This window comes from Camelus ferus, chromosome 11 (genome assembly GCF_009834535.1).
Source record: "Camelus ferus isolate YT-003-E chromosome 11, BCGSAC_Cfer_1.0, whole genome shotgun sequence".
In the NCBI taxonomy this organism is placed as follows: Eukaryota; Metazoa; Chordata; class Mammalia; order Artiodactyla; family Camelidae; genus Camelus; species Camelus ferus.
In genome coordinates this window covers 36,609,511-36,628,874 of record NC_045706.1, presented here as the reverse complement: position 1 = coordinate 36,628,874, position 19,364 = coordinate 36,609,511, and the positions used below count along the sequence as shown (strand labels likewise).

Sequence of the window (19,364 nt, the reverse complement as noted above, 5' to 3'; positions counted from 1 at the left end):
CTGGAGAGGTCCGCAGTAGCCAAAGGAGGCAGGGCTTTGAAGACAAAGTTGAAGACCTAGTTTATCTTAGGAGTGAGAAGTCATGCAAAGGTTTCCTGCAGTCTAAGATGACATGAGCATATCTGCCTTACAAAGATTCCTTAGTGGATCAAGAAAAGGTTTTCTGAACATCAACAGACTTGACTGAGTAGCTTAAATTCCAAACAGTCCCTGCTGTGTCTCTGATTTGTCAGTGAGGCGAGTAAGATAAACAGAAGTTCATCATCATCATCACTGTCATTATCATCATAGTTTAGGGCCAACAGAAAACCCAGTTCCTGTAAGCATTTCCCAGTGGTCACACAGCTGCATTCTAACGCTCCTCTGGATATAGATGTCTGTGCCAACAGCATCACAGAGAATATGCTCAGAAAAACAGCAACACAAATTAACTGGCAGTTACTTGGCTCATTTTTCAGTAATTCCCCTGAAAAACAGCATTTTTTCAGTAGCCAAAGAAGACGGAAAATGTTGGCAACTGACAAGGTCGCTACTGGCCTTATAGCAATCATGCCTTGCTTAGCAGCGCAGCCCCGTGAATTTTGTTGTTGTTATTATTGTCGTTATGCTTGCATAGAACATCTGTTTACATCAGGGGATGGGAACTATAAGCACAGAAGAGGGGCAACGAAATAGGATTAAAGAGCCAGAAATCATGGGTTGATGTGGCGTTTAATAGCAATGGGAGGCCAACCACATGACTGGCAGTTACAAAGTGGATAAATAAACTGGAATGAAAATAAAAAACAACTTTGATAATAAAAATCCTTTCACTTTGGCTGTGCATTTATGTGCCAGGAGTGTCCCCTTTTCTCACCCTCCAAACTTATTGCTTACTTAGGAAAATGAAGAACAGTGATATAGAATCCTCCCTCTTACAGCTGTCCCTGCAGTTCCTCAATTAGGAGGGCATTTCGATGTACAACAGAGACCCTCACTGCGAAGAAGTCTGATGATTTCTGATACCATTTGCTAGACTTATTTCCCCGATACTGTCACAATTGCTTCAACTGCTTTAACTCCTTAAGCGAATATAAAGTATATGACATCTATAATCAAAAAATTCAGAGGGAAGCTTTACTCAGCAAAACACATTAGAGACAAACACCCCTTCATACCTACAGAGATTGTTACAGAGAATTTTAAAGTATGAAGTCTCTATTTTTATGATGTTAAAGTAATTTTTTTCTAAACACGAAGCCATAAAGGAAAAGTTGGTTGACTTAAGTACATAAATTTTGAAAGCTTTGACATAATGGACAAGACTGGTAAGCAAAATCTTTAAAAATCAACAATCAACAGGGAAATAAACTTTCCTACCATGACTTCAGAATTGTTTTTGATTCATTTTGGTCATCTTATTTTTAACAAGATCTATCATTTCCTTGGGGAGTATTATGCCATCTCAACAGCCATGCAAAATAAATGGCAGCAAGTATAGTTCACCTGAGGAAGTGAAGGAAGAATGAATATTACTCACTTTTTCAGCTTCACCAGTGTAATAGCACAGGGCCTAAGATTAGAAGATCCTACACTTGGTTTAATACTACGCCAACAATGTCTTGAAATTTAACAGTTTTGCAAAAGGGGCCCTGAATTTTATTTTCCACTGGGCCCTGCAAATTATGGACCTGTCTCACACTTACTGTCCTGTACACTGCACATCTACAAAGCAGTAAGCTTTGTGCCAAAGAGGAATACTAAGGTGCTTAAAAAATAGCCCTAGTCTTGAAAACTTTATAGTATAGAAGTAGAAATAAGTTCAGCAGTCAGATTAGAATAAAGTAGGAAATAAGACACATGGTAGAAATGAAGCTCCAGATGAGGGAGGGGATACTTCTCAGTACAAAGGTCAGTATCTGTGGAAGGGGCAGTATTTAGCTGGATCTAAAAGTAAGAGAGATTTGAACATGGACAATATGGGAAAAGGCAACAGAGGCAGCATGATATATAAAAGCACAGGGTCAGCCTGGGCACAGGCAATCATTTGGTTTGCAGGGGGCAAGAAGAAACCAGGCTGGAAAAGCAGGGGGCTTTGGCTTTAGGAGGGCCTTGAATATCCAGCTAATGAGACTGTAACTAATAGAACAGGAACCGTGAGCCACTGCAGGGTTATAGAGAGAGAACCAGTTGGTAGTTATAATTTAGGAAGATTAAAGCTGGCCCCAGACAAGAGTGGTCATTGTGTCTGTCACCTCTCTGGACTCCCAGCCCATCATTACATACACAAATGATGTGGACTTGATGTTTTACAGAGTGGCCAGATGGAAAGTGACATCAAAGTCAGCACCTATCTTTTTATCAAATCAGTTACACTTTACCTGCTCTAAGCTGACCAACTAGAAATGTGCGCACACTCTGGAGAACCAACTTGTACTATTTAAAGTTTGATCTGTCAAAATAGGCAACAAATTCAGGCAGCTCTGAAAATCATACAAAAATGAGAGTATATCCAGGGTCAACTAAACACACACACACAGAAAGACACCTCCAATTTCCTGAAATTGTGCCTCTAAAAAAGTTTGTTGTCGCAGTCTTGCAAAACAGCACTGGCACTCATTCCGTCTCATTGTGAAAACAAAGTTACCGAAGTTGAAACCAACATCATAAATACCCAACTCTAAGGTATGTAAGACAAATAGTGACTCTGTCCTACAGATAAGCATTTCATTAATTACCAATTGGGATCTTTCTCTGTTAGGGCTGCATCACAAGAAATCAATAACTTGTACTTTAATAAAGGCTTAAAATGAATATTCATCGTCTCTTTCTCTCCATTCACATACACACCTATATATATACACATATATGTCAATACACATATCTCAACATATCTCAATATCAACGTATATACAAATATTACATACACATATGGAACCTGAATAATTTTATTTCCTTGCAAACTAAACATCAAACAGAAATTTGCATTTCTACTTCTAAGTGTTTCAGCCAATCATATTAAGTTAAAAACCCAACACCCTACCAGTAGGGGGTAATTTTTAATATATTATGTGACATCAAATTAAAGTTTATTGTCCTTTTAGCAGGAATATAGAAAAAATCATGTGGAAATGAAAAATGTGTAACCGCTTAATCAGAAACAAAATTAACCAAATACCCAAGTGAGAAATAATAAAATTGCATCTTAAGAAAATTCAATAGCTATCTGTGAAGATGTATCACTGAAATGAAATATGAATTGGATTTTTTAGCTCCATTTAAACCATTTTTTCACCAAAAATAAAAATGCAAAATGAAAAGGCCAGTTTAACATTCTCTCAAAAATAAAATCTTAATTGGTGTTACACTCCCATTTAGTTCACATACTCTGTGCATCACTAATGACACTTCTGTTTTGAAAAGAAAAAATGATACAAAATACTTTTCCAAAGAAAGTCAAAGTAGTCAATATTCATTTTTATGATAAAGTATTAAAATAAAAGAAGCCGAGAGACAAAGAAATGAATTTCAGTGACTATCAGTATATTCCTAAGAAATGAAAGCTGGTGTTTTATCCCAACTCCTGTCGTATATTGAGTTATTATGATAATATAAAACATCAAGAAGAGAAAAGCTTTTGGTATTTCAGAGCTGCAACATAAAATTAATTTGGGAGCTTAAACTCAGGATTAAAGGATAATAAGCTGCTTCTTGGAACTTTCTCATCTTAGTCATCTGATCTTTAATATGGAACCTCACACAAGAGATGATTCAGTCTTACACTGTGGGTTGCTCTAGAAAAGGTACCATAAATATATTAACTGATAAATAGTTAAAGATGGACTCTATCCTTTTTTTTTTGTTTGAGCAAATGCTCACTTGTTTGTCAGAGTTGCTCTCCTCTACGACAGAATGTTGAAAAAGACTCTGAAGTTCTGACCTGACCACGTATCATAAAACTTGGCATCAGAAATAGAAAGAAGCCAACACAAAGTCTTTCACTTCCACAAATTTGCAGGCTAGTAAGACTGGGATAAAGGCAAAAAAAAGCTCCCTCTGCTGCATTTCAGAGGAGGGTTAAAGAGAATTACAAACTCTCAGGAGAAAAGAAAGCATCCTACCTTTTTAAAAATTCCATATACTCGGTATGCTTGATGAGTCCTGTCCTCATCATTATTGTTTGAAAACATTGTCGATCAATGGCCCAGAGTTTCACATTTACAAGAGCTGGAGGAAAAAAAAATAGGGAAAAATTAGAGAATTTCCAACAGTGAACTACATTGTGCAAAAGTGATGAGTTGCTCAGGAGAAGAATGAAAATGATTAACCTGCGTTTAAAGCTCTTATCATAATGCTATCCTATTTCGTTAGGAAGGCAAGTATTCTTACACACAAAAAGTAGTTCATCATTTTCAATACTAGTTTATTGTCTATAAGGAAGGTTCCTGTCGCTCTTACATCCTTAAGGGTTGAGAATATCTAAGTATACATTTAAAGTATTTAATAGTATCAAGACTATCTATGAAGGAAATCACATGAAGAGTAAGAGAGGTTCACAAGAAATGAGTCTGTGGTAATTAACCAGAATGGTGTTAATGACTCACATGATCATATTTTAATTGTAAGAGGTATAGGTGAAAATTCAATTTTCAGGTTTAGGGGTGAATTTAATAGAATAGAAATGATAATTACAATTAAATTGTAACCTGTGCCAAAGTTACTATATGAAGTTATATTAGCTATGTTTGTTGAATTTTAATTTCTACTCTTACATACACTGTCTTTGACGATGACTAAATATTGAACCTGAATACCACAGAACTTCACCATTCGATCTACTACACACATGACTAAAAGCCAAGGTTTAGAAAAAGACAGAATTTATAGTGTAAAAAAATATGTTAAGAGAAACGTAGATCTTAAAAGAACACACTAAAAATATTGGTAACTGAATCTGAGTGATGGGTACACAAGACATGTATTTTACTATGCTGTTTGTTTTTATGTATGCTTGCACATTTTCATAATAAAAATACATATTTTCAGTTGGCACAAGAACCAAAAAAGCCAATTCTTACCTCCTACCCATGGGATAAAGGGGTAGAGAAGGGCTGGGCAGGGATTTGAGCACGACCAGTGAATGGGGCCAGGATACAGTTTAATGAGCCAGACATAGAAAGATGGATGAATGCACTTCTCTCTTCTTCAGTTTTCAGACTAAACCCAGTAAATGCAACAGATCAAGATCTGGGAGTAAGAGGGGAGAAAACGTTAGCCTAATCAGGCCATGTGCATGCACTGCAGGAAGGGGCTAGAAGACAGACACAGAGGACCAGAGGGAAAAGATGACAAAAGGAATATTGCACTCTAGAGTAAACCTTTATCTCTGAATTTTCCCTTGCGCAAAGTTGTTTGGAGCTAAAGCATGTCTTCTCCCTTGGCCAGCTCTTTATTGGAGAAAAAAAGACACTCAGTTAAGTAGAAAAAGAACAAAGCAGCAAGGACTGGTGTATGCGTGGCTGCATTCCAAATATCCTTCAAAAACAACCTTCATCAAAAACGAAGCTCCTCTCACAGGTACTGTCCAGTTCCATTCTAGCTCCTCTGCTGTATCCAGGCTCCTTTCCAGAACACCTGTTTACTTGAGATGAACCATGCAAGTGGATGCTATAGCCACAGAGGTCTGAGAAAGTCAAGACAAGATTCACAAGTAAAACCTTAAATGTGAGGAGTTGAACTAGGAGAGAAACGGACAAAAGGTAGTTGAGGTGGGAATGGACATAAACAAGAGCATAGCTGAGAGTGAGCCTGGGCCATGCGAGTCCAGTCAGTGATAAAACGATGGAAGTGGCTGAGATCTCTGTAGGTGCACCATATAATTGGAGAGAAGGTTGATGCAGGGCCCTGGAAACCAGGCATCCCAAGCAAGGATTCATTTGATGAACAGAAAGCTATTAGAGAGCTTAAGACACAAAACAAAGCAAAAACCCCCACAATTTTAAAGGATACACCATGGGCAGATCAGAAAATATTTTTAATGCTTACTAGAAAAAAAATCACTATTTTCTATATTTATCATCATTTTTAATGGTTCCCAGGTATTTCCAATATAGAAAAGCCTCCTCCCAAAGGACAAATTAGGATGCATCAACAAATTTTGTCATTTAAATAGCAGCAATAAAAATAGTTGTACCATTATATATATATATACATATATATACACACACACATATATATTAAATGCATCTCAAAGCCATGAGAAGAGGCATAATGTCTCAGTGAAATAAAGCATATGTACATTTTAAGGCTTTGCTCTGCAGAAAGATTCCACAGTGCATACTCCTGGTAACAGTAGATAAAAGCTGCTATAATAATCTCTTAAACCAAAAGATCTGATCATAGCGATTGTGGGAGAAAGACTAATCGGAGAGGGAAATAGATTGGATTCAAGAACACTGGAGTCAAGCAGAATACAGACCAACACTGGTGCTATCAAATGACAATTTATGTAAAAACTGCAGGGCAGAGTAGTAACGTGGTGAAAGCTCAGTGTGAGGAAAATTGTTCTGGTAATATACTGTATGCATGGGTTCAAACAAGGAGTAAGGAGCGCCAAGCAGAGGCCACAGTAATTCAGGAGTGAATTGAGGTGGGTATTAGTGGGTAAGGCAGCAGTGGGGTTAAGAGCAGAGGCTTGGCAGGTGTGTGTGCGCGCATGTGTGTGGATACACCAAGTTCTCTGCAGCATTTTAAGTCTGAGTTCACACTTCAAAGCCAGGTTCCGTCCCTGCTTTCTCCTGATGAACAACACTTCCATCCTATGAACCACTAGAGCTTTTTCTGCCTGTCACTCGTTGTCACTTAGCACATGTTACCAACATTGTCAATTATCTGTCTGTTTTCTCAAGTGAGTGTACTTTATTCTCTCAGAGAAATGTCCCCGTCTTCCTAGTCTCCCCCAACTCAAGAAATATGCTTCATATTTGATAAACATTGGGTATAATTAATGTAATTTATGTAGGTGAAAGTCACCTGCAAAAAATATATGCATAGTCAGACTCTAAGATTCCATTAAAATGTCTAAACTGAATTAGGTATCATAATCCACGTGTTGAAAAACGATCTCTAAAAACAAGTTCGCAGAATTCAGTATTTTCATTTTATCTTCTGATTTGCCTTTAGAGGGGCTACTGAAATGCCTCAAAGTAAAACTGTGTCTCAGATATTTTGTACGATAGTGAACGTGACTTGAAGAAACTACAAATCTACCCATGACCTTGGGCAAGGTGCCAACACCTTTTTTATATTCAGCCAATATGCATATTAGTCAAGTCAGCATTTTACAGGTGGGCAAGCATGACTAATAATCACTGTGCCATGTTGTCAGAAGTATGGTTATGTTAGAGTTGTGATTAACATCTTGCTTCCTAAACAGCCTGCTGGAGTGTAAGTCTGTTGCTTCCATAACTTAAAGAGAACATTAAAAAAAAATCCATTTACCTTTGATCTTAAGTGGTATATTAATCTCCGTTGGGGATAAGCACTTCACAAATAAAATTGCTGTGGTTTTCAGTGATTACTGTTGTTGAACATAGAAGTCTGAAGAGAGTAAAGCAGAGAAAGTGCTGGGAAGGGATTTTCCTTTTTGTTCAAGTATGTATCTAAAGTTCTCTGTTGAAACATTTATTTTTCAGGTTAAGGCCAGACTGAACTCCGTGGAAAATATGCAAGTTCCTATTACTCTGGGAATCTCTAAATGCAGGAGTACATTACGAACACCTTCAACACAGGCAAAAGTTGGCCTTCACTTAGGGGACAACACAGTTATAGAGGAATGAGCCATAAAATTGTGCTAAAATACGAGACCACAAACCTGGGTTTGGCTAAAATTCTCCCACTGGGAATTCATATGCTGCTCAATTCAAATTTTGGAGGAACAAAGAGAAAGCATGTGTGGATATAAAGCACTTACAGACTCAAACATTTATTCTGCCCACATTTATTTTACACCAATGTAGCTGACACGGTCACTATATATAAGGAAAAGAAACCAAACTGACAATTTCTGCCCTTGAGAAACATGTAATCTAACACAGACTTGGACAAGTATCCTTCTTGCCAAATCTGGCCCATGGTCAGTTTTTGTACAGCCACTTGCTGAGAATGGGTTTTCTTTTTTTAATGGTTGAAAACTTAAAAAGTAGAGTATTTCATGCCATGTGAAAGTTTTATGAAACCAATTTTAGTATCCATAAAAATCTTATTGAAACACAGGCATGCCCATATATTTATATATTATGTCAGACTGAATTGAGTAGTTTTGACAGAGACCATATGGACGGCAAAGCCTAAAATACTTACAACCTGGCCCTTTACAGAAAAGAGCTGCGGACTTCGGATCCAGTGTAATAGAAAATGAAATCAAGAGTAAGTGCTAGCAGGAGTTACGTATCTGGGGCTGTGAATACACAGAACAGGCAGCACAGACTCCCCGTGAGGAAGCAGCAAGACAGCTCATCGGAAAGCTTTGCAGAAGGGAACTATCCAAGCCAAGGTTCTTCAACTGGTGCTATGCACTAAATGTGTCTCTCCCAGAGTCAAAAATTAAAGCACTAATCCCCAATGTGACGGTGTTGGAGATGGGGCCTTTGAGAAATAAATAAGCTCTGGTACCAATTCCAATGTGGGAGATGAGGGGTTCCCCATACCAACAAGCAATTCTCAGGACGCCAGCTGGGCGTCATGTAACTCCATTCAATTCTGACACCATCTATCCAGAGACAGTGTCAGATGCCACAGGTTAAGGTTCAGTCCTACAAGACTGTCCCCCACCACCTTCAGACGTTAGCCACAGCCTCGGCTGTAACATGTGCTTCAGACCGACGGCCTATAAATTAGAGGTTCTTAAGACCCACCTCCTTGGGCTCAATTCATTTGCTAGAATGGCTCACAGAACAAAAAACAGTTTATTTAGTAGTTTAACAGTTTATTATAAAAGGATGTAACTCAGGGAACAGTCATACAAAAGAAATGCATGGGGAAAGCGTTCAGAGCCTCCAAGCCCTCTCCAGGTGAGTGACTTTCCAAATCTCCATGTATTCACTAACCCAGAAGCTCTCTGAACCCTGTGCTTTCAGGTTTTTATGGAGGCTTCATTACACAGGCATGATTGATTAAATCATCGTCCACTGCCGACTGATTCAATCTCTAGCCCCTCCCCCTTCCCTGGAGGTCAGGGGGTGAGACTGAAAGTGCCAATTCTCTAATCAACCTGGTTGGTTCTCCTGGCAACCAGCCCCATCCTTAAGTAGAATCCAAAAGTCACCTCATTAACGCAACAAGTGAGACTTTTGTTGCTCTCCTCACTTTGGAAATTCCAAGGATTTTAGGAACTCTGTGCTAGAAAAGGGACTTACACCAAATATATATTTATTATAAATCATAGTATCACAAGAGGTTATCACATCAAGATGAGGTCCTGAGGATGGAACCCACATGTGATTAGCATCCTTATAAAAAGAGGAGTCTCCCCACTCCCCGCCACAACACACTTACCGAGAAAAGGGCATGTGAGACCATAGCCAGGAAGGGAGCCCTCACCAAGACCCCAACTGTACCGACACCCTGTTCTTGAACTTCAAGCCTGTGAGAAATAAATGTTTGTTGTTTAACCCACCCACTCTATGGTATTTGTTACAGGAGCCTAAATAGAGACACCTGGGATCCACGAAGCCCCAAGGAGTCTGTGGATAGAACTCAAGGATTTGTCAATGTGAGGCAGGGAAACAACATCTTTATTTTTACTACCCTGTTACAGAAATTTGGCATTTCTATTATAAGTATAGGCAACAAATCACAGTAAGTGTTTTGTCACCCAAAGAAACCAGGGCTATTTTTTACATCATCCTACATTTGCTGCAGATACTTATAAATCTCATTTACACTCATCATTACTTTGAAATCAGGGTAGTTACTAGACCCTTTAGATCTTATTTTTAATGAGTTATTTTATCACAATTAATTATCCAATGTTTCATCTCTGTATTTCAATGTAAATGGTTTTCTTTGTAATCCAGTATATTTTATTTTATGCTTTTATAAACATTCTCAGAAGGGTCCGTATGCTTCAGAGTGAGAAATCGGTCCAAGGCACCCATAAGATTAAGAACTGCTGCTCTAAGCATCCTGGAGATAGGATGACCTTGGAGAAGGCAGCAGTGAGGGTGGTAAGGGCACCATCCACAGAGACACACAAATCGTTACTAAGTAAACACTACTTATTTAGTCAGGAGCCACTTCCCTGAGTTCCCTGACTATTCCCAGCCCTCCTCGGCAGGACTCTCAAGGATCCCCCCCCCCCACCACCGCCGCCCCCAGGTCAACAGATAAAGGGTTAACACTGAGCCCAGCAGGGGCCTCTCAGACCTGGCCCTAGAACTAAGTGTGCAAGAAAATTACGTTTCCCCCATCACCACTACCACCCCAAGAAAGTCTAACAAAGAAGGCTCTCGTCACATGGGTAAAGACGACGAGGTGATTCCTGGAGCAAACTGGAAGTGGTCCAGGGAGGCTGACGCGCTGGACAAGGCAAGAGAGAGGTCAAACTGAAGGATAAGGAAATCACAAATGGTTTTCATATCTTTGCAGTGGAGTTAGGACATGATTCTGAAGTCACTGGGGAGCGAGGAATGAAGGTTTAAAGTAGATGGTTCACTTCAGAAAGATTGTTAGCAGTAGCATAATGGTACGCTGAGGGAGAAAAGGAGACAAGGGAAGCGAGAGAGAGACAGAGTGAGATCAGCAGGCTCTTGTTATCCGAGTGGCTTCTGGTGGTGGCAATGACGCTAGAGAGATGGATGAATTGGAAAGGTATCAAGAAGCCTGAATAGACAGGGCACATCAGTGACAGAATCTGACCCTAACACCCACCTTTCTACTCTGGAAACATGAATGGAAATAAAACAGTGGAATAATGAATGCTTTATTCATATTATTCAAAAGTACAAGTGGCAAATGTATTTGCAGATAACTGCTGTTTTTTAAGTGCAAGGACCATGCACATCACAAAGTAATCTTGGTGACTTAAGGAACAAATGAGCTTGTAATTTCTTTACTTCTATACTATGAATGTAACAGTATATCTTCAAACTATTTTCTCAGACTTTTAAAAACTATCTTTGCCATGAAAAGTAATCTAATCATCTTAACATTAGAATCACTTGGTCCAACAGATATTTATACTCTAGAAATAAATGTGCTAGGTTGCTATAAGTGTCACAACAAATGCTCAACATCATTAAACATTATGGAAAAGCAAATTAAACCCTTAAGAAGATACTACTTCACATCCATTAGGATGGGTATTCTAAAACAAACAAAACAGAAAGTAGTAAGTGTTGGCAAGAATATGAAAAAATTAGAACTCTTATGCATTATTGTTGGTGGGAATGTGAAATGGTACAGACACTGAAAAATGGTAAAGCAGTTTCTCAAAAAATTAAACATAGAATCAACATATGAACCAAAAATTCCACTTCTAGATATACATACCCAAAAGAACTGAAAGGAGGGACATGAACAATTATTTGTGCACTAATGTTCACAGCAGGAATATTCACAATATCCAAAAGGTTGAAATAACCCAAATGTTCTTCGAAGGATGAATAGATAAAATGTAGTATATACATACAATGGAAAATTTATCAGCTTTAAAAAAGAAATGAAAATGTAATACATGCTACATTATGAGCATTGAAAATGTTCAATGAAATAAGCCAGACACGAAAGGACAAGTATTGTGTGATTCTATTGACATAAGGTACCTAGGATTGTCAAATTCATAGAAACAAAGTAGAATAGTGTTTCCCAGGGAGGGGGATGGAGAGTTATCATTTAATGGGTACACAGTTTCAGCTTGGGACAATGAAAGATTTCTTCAAATGGACCGTGATGATGGCTGCATGACGATGAGAATGTACTTACTTCAGCACCACTGAATTGCACACTTAAAATGGTAAGAATGATCGATTTTATGTTATGCACGTTTTACTACAATAAACAAAAATTTGATCAGATGGATTTACTTGGTTAGATAACTAAAATGTTTCATGGTTTGTTTTGATTTTCTTTAAGACTCTTGCCAGGATTTTAAGAAGAAATCAATATCTGGTCTTTCCAAGGCAGAGCTCAAATTCCACAAGCCACACTGGTGGCACTTCCCGGGTCTTCCTAGCCTCCTCCCCAGCCCTCCTGATTTGAGCTGGTTTTACATCATGTCCTTGCTTATAATGGTCCCCTCTAACTAGAATGACTTCTACCTCCTCACTTGTCTTCTAAAACTGTTAATCATGCTTTCAAGATCCAGCTTATGGTTATATTTTTTCCCTTTTCAGACTGTTTCAGGGAAAAAAAAATAAAACTTTCTGCAAGCTGGTTTCTACTTCCCTATCCCTTGATAGTTTTAAATACGCCCTATCCAATATAACCACTAGCCCTATGTGGCCATTGAGTACTTAGAACGAGGCTCATAAAACTGAAATGTGCTCTATGTGTAAATTACATACAAGATTTGGAAGACTCAGTATGAAAAAGAACATAAAATATCTCATGAATAATTTTAAATTGATTATATGTTAATATTTTGTATATATTGGATTTAATAAAAATATACTATTAAATTAATCACACCTCTTTCCTTTTTCAAATGTGATCACTAGAAAATTTGTGATTACATGTATTTCTCACATTACATTTCTATTGGTCAGAGCTGCTCCAAAATATCGACATTCATATAGTTTCTTTACATGCTTCTCTTGTGTCTGGGACATCACAAATGAAGAGCTCATTAAACGTTTTTTAATTTGAATTTTGTGTGCATGCCAAATATTTTCTCCAAATAAAATCTGTTTCTATTCTACTTCACTGGAAAATTACCCTAGACCCTCAGAATCCCTGTCAGAAGAAAACTGGTTTTCAGTTGAGCTTGTCCTCGTGCTTTTCCCCGCCAGCAAAATACAAGTAGAATTTTCTGACAAGGATTCCAGAGTAACTTATTCTTCCCCAAGTCAACCTCTGCTCTCCAGGGAACAGTCTCAGTAAGTGAAAGTTTCTGTTGATCTGAAAGTTTCTGCTGATCTATCTTTTCTTTGAATGGGTGGAAGCTTTGGAGGGCTTAATGCGGGAGGAAGACAAGACAGGTGTCATTAGCTTACTCTCTTACTTCACCTTTAACATTAAAGATGCCAGCTCACACCATAAGGTCCTTTACAATATGCTTGAGGAATTCCAGAAATTCAGCTTTTATGCCCCCACCTTTCCCCTCAAAACACAATTTCTTGATGCCTGAATCATCTGTGATCACTCAGATAGTGCTATGGAATCGACTTGGAAGAGAGCTTGAGGGGGTCCATGAATCCCACAATGGCTTCCCAACAGTATTAAGGCATATTTTTGCCTAAAGCCAAATTCCAACTGCCAGAATGTTCTGAGACAAATGCTTCCTAATTAGAAAAGGCCGTTTGCTGTTTATAGTGCATCTGGAGCACACTCATATCTGCATCGTGCAAAGTGCTGCACTGTTAGTGGGGGGGGGGGTTATATGTTAAACCTTCTTGTCTAGAAAAGTTCTAATGATAAATACTCTATGAAGATGTTGGATTGTAAAATTGGACATTGCAGATAATAATCACTATTATAAACTTAATAGTAGAAAAATCACTTATCAGTGTTGTCGTGACGATCCTGCATCTGAAAGGATGTGTAGTGGGCTGTCCTTTCATGAAACCAATAAAATCAAGAAACTGTTTCTCTAAATTCTGCTCTACTTCATACCTTGAACAATGTAACCAGTAAGGCCAACCGATAATGTTTTAGTATTTTCAAAAACTTCAAAAAGTTAACATAAGGATTTTAAAATTTAAATTCACTTTCAAATGTTAAGGAACCTGAAAAGGCCAAACAGATGGTGATAATTTGAGTACAGATACGAAGAATGAGCATTATTTTAGTACCGTTATTCAACATTTACCATACAATATGATAAGAACTTTATTTCTGTTCCACTTCTATTTAACCTATATTAATCCCATGAGATATTCCTGTTCTCTTTCTATAAATATGGGAACTGAGTCTCAGAGAAGCTAAGTCACTGCCCAGGTCCTACATATAATGATTAGAAGACTCAGTTTCAACTGACTCCAAAGCCTAGTTTTGGTTGGTTGTTTGGTTTTTGTTTTTGTTTTTATTACATGCTTCTGAAACTGGGGTAAGAATATCCACTTTCCTCACCCTATTTTTCTGACCCTCTTCACCACCCTACTCACTGTCACTAAATACCACAGGAGCAAAAAGGAATACAATGACTTCAAAAACGGAAGTAGGGGAAGATTTCTTGACTTAAAACAGAAGAGGGCTGCCAATTTTACTTAAGGTTTTAAGGCAATGGGAACCTTCAAAGGTATTTTGCACCTGAGGCAGGCTCCTCGTGGCCACCCTCTCCCTACCCCGCCTCTCCTGGTGCTCATCACGTCACGCCTGGCACGCTCCCCTCCCTAACGTCTAGAGTTGCCAGGGGTGACCATCCGTCTCTGCAGGGCCTTCAGTGAAAAAGCTCAAGAAGCACTGTGCTCCATTCTACAGGCTCTGATTTTGATGCTGGCTGAGTCCCAGTGGTGTTCCAAGAAGTCATCTTTAGCAGTTAAAGCCATGTGAACCAACCTAAGTCCAGCTGACAGCAGCCACCAAGGGTGGCAGAGATAAATGTGTGGGAGGGCCGAGTGTGCTACAGCAAATTCAACTCAAGCAGAACCCTGACCACATTCCCCTTCTTGTGGGCCAAAGCCCACAAACACCAAAAACTAAGTACTAATTAGTAACAGGTTCCAGGGATGCAAAATCTGGCTGTGGAATTCCCTAAGTGTCCCAGTCTTTCTCCTGGCAGCCCTCATTTACAACGAACAGCACGCTGTATTGTCTTAAAATCTGTTAAACCAAAATGCACTTATTTAGAAACCTATAGATTCCATATAAAGCTGGTATTGGGGGCCGGGGGTGGAGGGAGAGGTACAAAAAGAGACAGATACACAGACAAACAAGCAAACCAACCCACCTCAGGTCACCTGAAACAACCCTGACATGAAGCAAAGTGGCAGGTATGTTAGGAAAAAAGAGTAACAGAAAAGGGAGAATGGGACTCCAGGGAATATGCGGCTTTCTGTGTAACTCAGATACAAATTAGGGACCTGGAAAGAAAGGAGGAGCCAAAAGACCCCCAGATAAGTCATGAAGACTGAAATGCTCTTGAGTTCCGTCTGCTGAACAGTGAAGATCACATAACCATTTTGTGAGCTACCGACAGAGAAACACAGTTAAGAAAGAATATGAAAGCGGATGTATGTATGTATATGTATGACTGAACTATTATTCTCTACACCAGAAACTGACACAACATTGTAAACTGATTATACTTCAGTTTAAATAAAAAAGAGAAAGTGCTAAGCTACTCCAATGAGTCCTACAAGATGAATCTTCCTAAAGCATTTTTCTAATCCTGTTACCCACAAAATATTCAGTGGTTCCCTGCTAACAATAAGTGAAGCAAAACTTCTCCATCCTTGTGCTTAACCACATTCTGTTCCAGGGAACTTTTAGCTTCAACTCTCACAATCCTTTACACATACCTTTTATTTTATCCAATGATTCTACTGTCCAATTTCCAAACCCACCCTTCCTCCCACCTTCAAATCTTCGCCCCTGTTACTTTCCTTCACTCACGACAATTCTAGCAGCCCTTCAAGACGCAGTTCAAAGACCACTTTCTCCATGAAGGCTTTCCAGTTCGCCCCAGCTCGGATTTCACTACTTTTCTACAATTTTCTGACAGCGCCCCCTTTGTAGCTTCTGTCACTGACTTGCTTCGTAGTTATTTATGTACTGTAGTTAAATCAGTACCACACATGGCCCATTATGAGTACGGTGATGCCTTCACAGTATTCAATCAATGTTTCAGGGTACATAAGTGACTAGGTTACAAGGCAAAAACAATTTGTGAAAAAAACAAAAAACAAAAAACAAAAAAAAAAAACCACTGAGGATACTCAGTCTGGATAAGAGAAAGGGAAAACAAAGTAACTGTCCTAAACGATTTGATGGTTTTATTAGACTTTAAGTAAATTCAATGAAGCTGTTTATAGTAGCATTAAGGACTAGCCTGAAATCAAAAGTTGGGAGACATTTATTACAAACATCCTTCAGACATTTATTGAGACCTTACTACGAGCCAAGAACCCTGCTAGACACTGCTGATGCAAAGAAACAAGGTACAGACCTTGTTCTCAAGTACCTCCTTGCTGCTGAAAGCTAATTTTACTTTTCCTTTTTATTTATATATTCACTTCTTTATGATTCCACCTTATGCTAATAGCCTCAATTATTCTATCTCAAGCAAAATTTGCATCCATCCACTACATAATGTTTCTGGTGGATTAAGAGGCAATTCCTCCTGAGTCATCAGGAACAGAATGAAGCCAGTAATTAGAAATGACAAGGTTGGTGATTAAGACTCAATGTAAAGACAAAAGGAATGCAGCAATGGCTCAATCTTGTACTAAGAAACTCCTAATCACACGATGTACTCCTGCAGACCATCTGATAAAATAGTAGAGAAAAAATTCCTGAACCAGATGGGAAATAGAATTGGATCAACTCAAAGGAATAACTGAACCACACGATTTTACAGTAGCCAAAGGGTCAATGCAGAGAAGTGAATCATAGATCTATAAAAATAAATACATAATCATAGTTATTTTCAGGTAACATAACCCTAGAAGGGGCACTGTACAAAAGGATGATGGTTTAGTGGCAGGCCCTATGCCAGATAAATGTCCAGAAAAAAGTGATGTCATTTGTTGACTTTAATGAAGGAAATGGTATCTCAGTCAACGCTTTATGCACAAATATCAAGACTTAGGGATGTAAGAGAAATAAAGGCACAAGGGCAACATGCTGCAGTATGAAAGCCAGTAATCTGGCTTGTGCGAGGATCTTCCCCGTACCACACAGGAGCTGTGTGGCCTTGGGCAAGTAATTTAAGCTTTCATTAGTTCATTCTAGGAATCTGAGATAATATAGTATGTCTCATGAAACTGTTCTCAGACATGAATGAAATCACTTATGGTGGATACTCAGCGTGAGACCTGGCACCTAAAATGTTATTCACTCAAGGACATCCTTTAATGATGTTTCTCTCTCATCAACACATAGTAAACAATCTGTAGGGTATTGACAATGAATTCTGTTAAAAAAAAAAAAAAAAGAACAGAAGTTTAGAGCAGTCATGAAGTTGATTCACTACCTCAGAATAAAAAACATCCCTTGGTGTATTGCAGACAGGTTTAGGAAGGCTTAAAGATTAAGAGGGAAATTAAGATAAAACCTGAGAGTATGTTAATATGCTAAGAAAGATAAGCTGGCTCATGGCAGCACAGAGCTCTTCGAGGGCAAAAAGGGTATCTTGTTTATATTTTTATCCCCAGTATAGCGTGTCCCCTGTTGCTAGCACATAAAAAATGGCCAATGAATGTTTACTCCATGGATGACTCATACATCTTCCTACCTGGCCCTTCTAGGTATGAGTATCTCCCAACCCTTCATTTCTGGAGAATTCTTAATTCTATTATCAACAGGCCTCATATAATTTAGCTGAAATCAAAGCTTAGAAAAAAATCTAGAATTGAAATTTATGCAACAGATGTTTTGTGGTCCTTTAGAAAAACGAAGGCTGGATGGCCATTCCAGATCAATGGGATTCATTTTTCAATAGGCTCTTCAATATGTAGACAGTCCACGTCACATCAGTGAGACTCCAAACACGGCATTATTTGGGGGTTTCAATAACAAGCTTTCATCTCTGGCAAGTTACCGAGATGGTTTTGCTGGCAACCCTCTAATGGTAACACAATTCTGCAGGTTGGCACATTTTGAACAGTGTGCCTCATTCAAAAATATCAGCACGTGTTTGGTAAATGTCATTCATTGCACATCTGCGCGTAACAACAGATATAAGTCTCGAATCTCATTAAGGAAACGAGTATTACATCTGTAAGCCCTTTTGTCAGCTGGATGGGCTGCATCCCTCAACACTGCACCAAGATGTTGAAAACATATGCTTACATATTTGCTGAAATTCAAGTAAACATCTTTACAAAGTCATACTAACAGCCTTCCCTTGCAAGTTGAACTATGCAACTTCAACTCAGAAACATTATTAAAATTTCGTCTCCCAAAGGAGGGGTTTCATTTTCCTAGTCAGTTCTTCTATCATACTGTTTCTCTTTCTGCAAACAGTGTGTCCATATGCCAGAAGCCACATATTTGACGTTCCCTTAATTAATCTTATTTCTCCAGGGGGAAAAATGAAGCACTGAGATTAGATGTCTATTAACCCCCTGCTGTATCCTCCCTGAAGATCTCACTGATGTGCTTTAGATGTCTTCATTTTCGTTGTATACCTCTCCATCACCTTAGTTCATTGCCACCTCCAGGCTAGACTCAGCCATAATTTACGATCCCTTTCAAATCCTCACATAAACATGAAAACCACTGCTTCTGTCTAGGTCCCATTAAGAAGGTATATGGCCCAGCTGCTGAAAAGCAGCAGCTGCAGTACTACTTCACATTTGTTTTCTAGACACTGGTAGGCTTTGAAATAGAAAGGTCCCCTTTTTGGTCCACCTCATCTTTAGTAAAGTATGTGTAATTCTCTACGTTTGGCAGAATTCTGAAAAAACAAATCAGGAAAGGCAGCTCTCTAACCATCTCCTCCTCTGGCAGATGAAGCAGACGACATCAAGAAATGTCAAGTGAGCTCAGCTGCTTTACATTTTCAAAATTGTCTACTTTTGGCATATTACAAGAATGCCATTTTCCTTGGGATTTTTTCTAATCTCAAAGATGCACAGCGTTGCACTGAAAGTTGATCATTCAACAATGATTAGAAAAATGAGCTTCAACTGACCTGAATGCAGAGGCTGGTTATGCTATTATGCAATATAGAAACTGACGGTTTATATTTTCACAGATGAAAGCAACAGTATGCTTTACAATAGAATCACTGGTTTCTTCTGGAGGGAAAGAAAAAAAAAACCCTCTGGATTTCTAGAAAAGAAGATCCTCTGCTTAAACATATTTCCTTTTATTTCACTAAGCATCATGTTCACACAGTAGCACCAACTGAAGGTGTGAAGGTGATAAGCAGAGTCCAAACTAGCCACCTAATGGTTTGCCCTTGGTCAGCATAATCGTGCCAACTCTTTCAGCAAATAATGGCAGGCTAAGCATAGCCAATCATTTAAGGATTCATATATCCTAAAACGAGGTGAACAAAGATG

At 38.7% G+C, this 19,364-nt stretch overlaps 1 protein-coding gene across 3 annotated transcripts in view; it reads right to left on the bottom strand.

Annotated features, from left to right (window-relative positions):
• The window catches only part of PRKG1 (protein kinase cGMP-dependent 1), a 1,107,834-nt gene that overhangs the window by 381,881 nt on the left and 706,589 nt on the right, over positions 1-19,364 (bottom strand). For all 3 annotated transcript variants that reach the window (XM_032491411.1, XM_006181681.3, XM_032491412.1), the window contains exon 4: positions 4,101-4,206. In XM_032491411.1, coding sequence (XP_032347302.1) covers positions 4,101-4,206 — 106 coding nt within the window. The remainder of the gene's footprint in view (positions 1-4,100; positions 4,207-19,364) is intronic.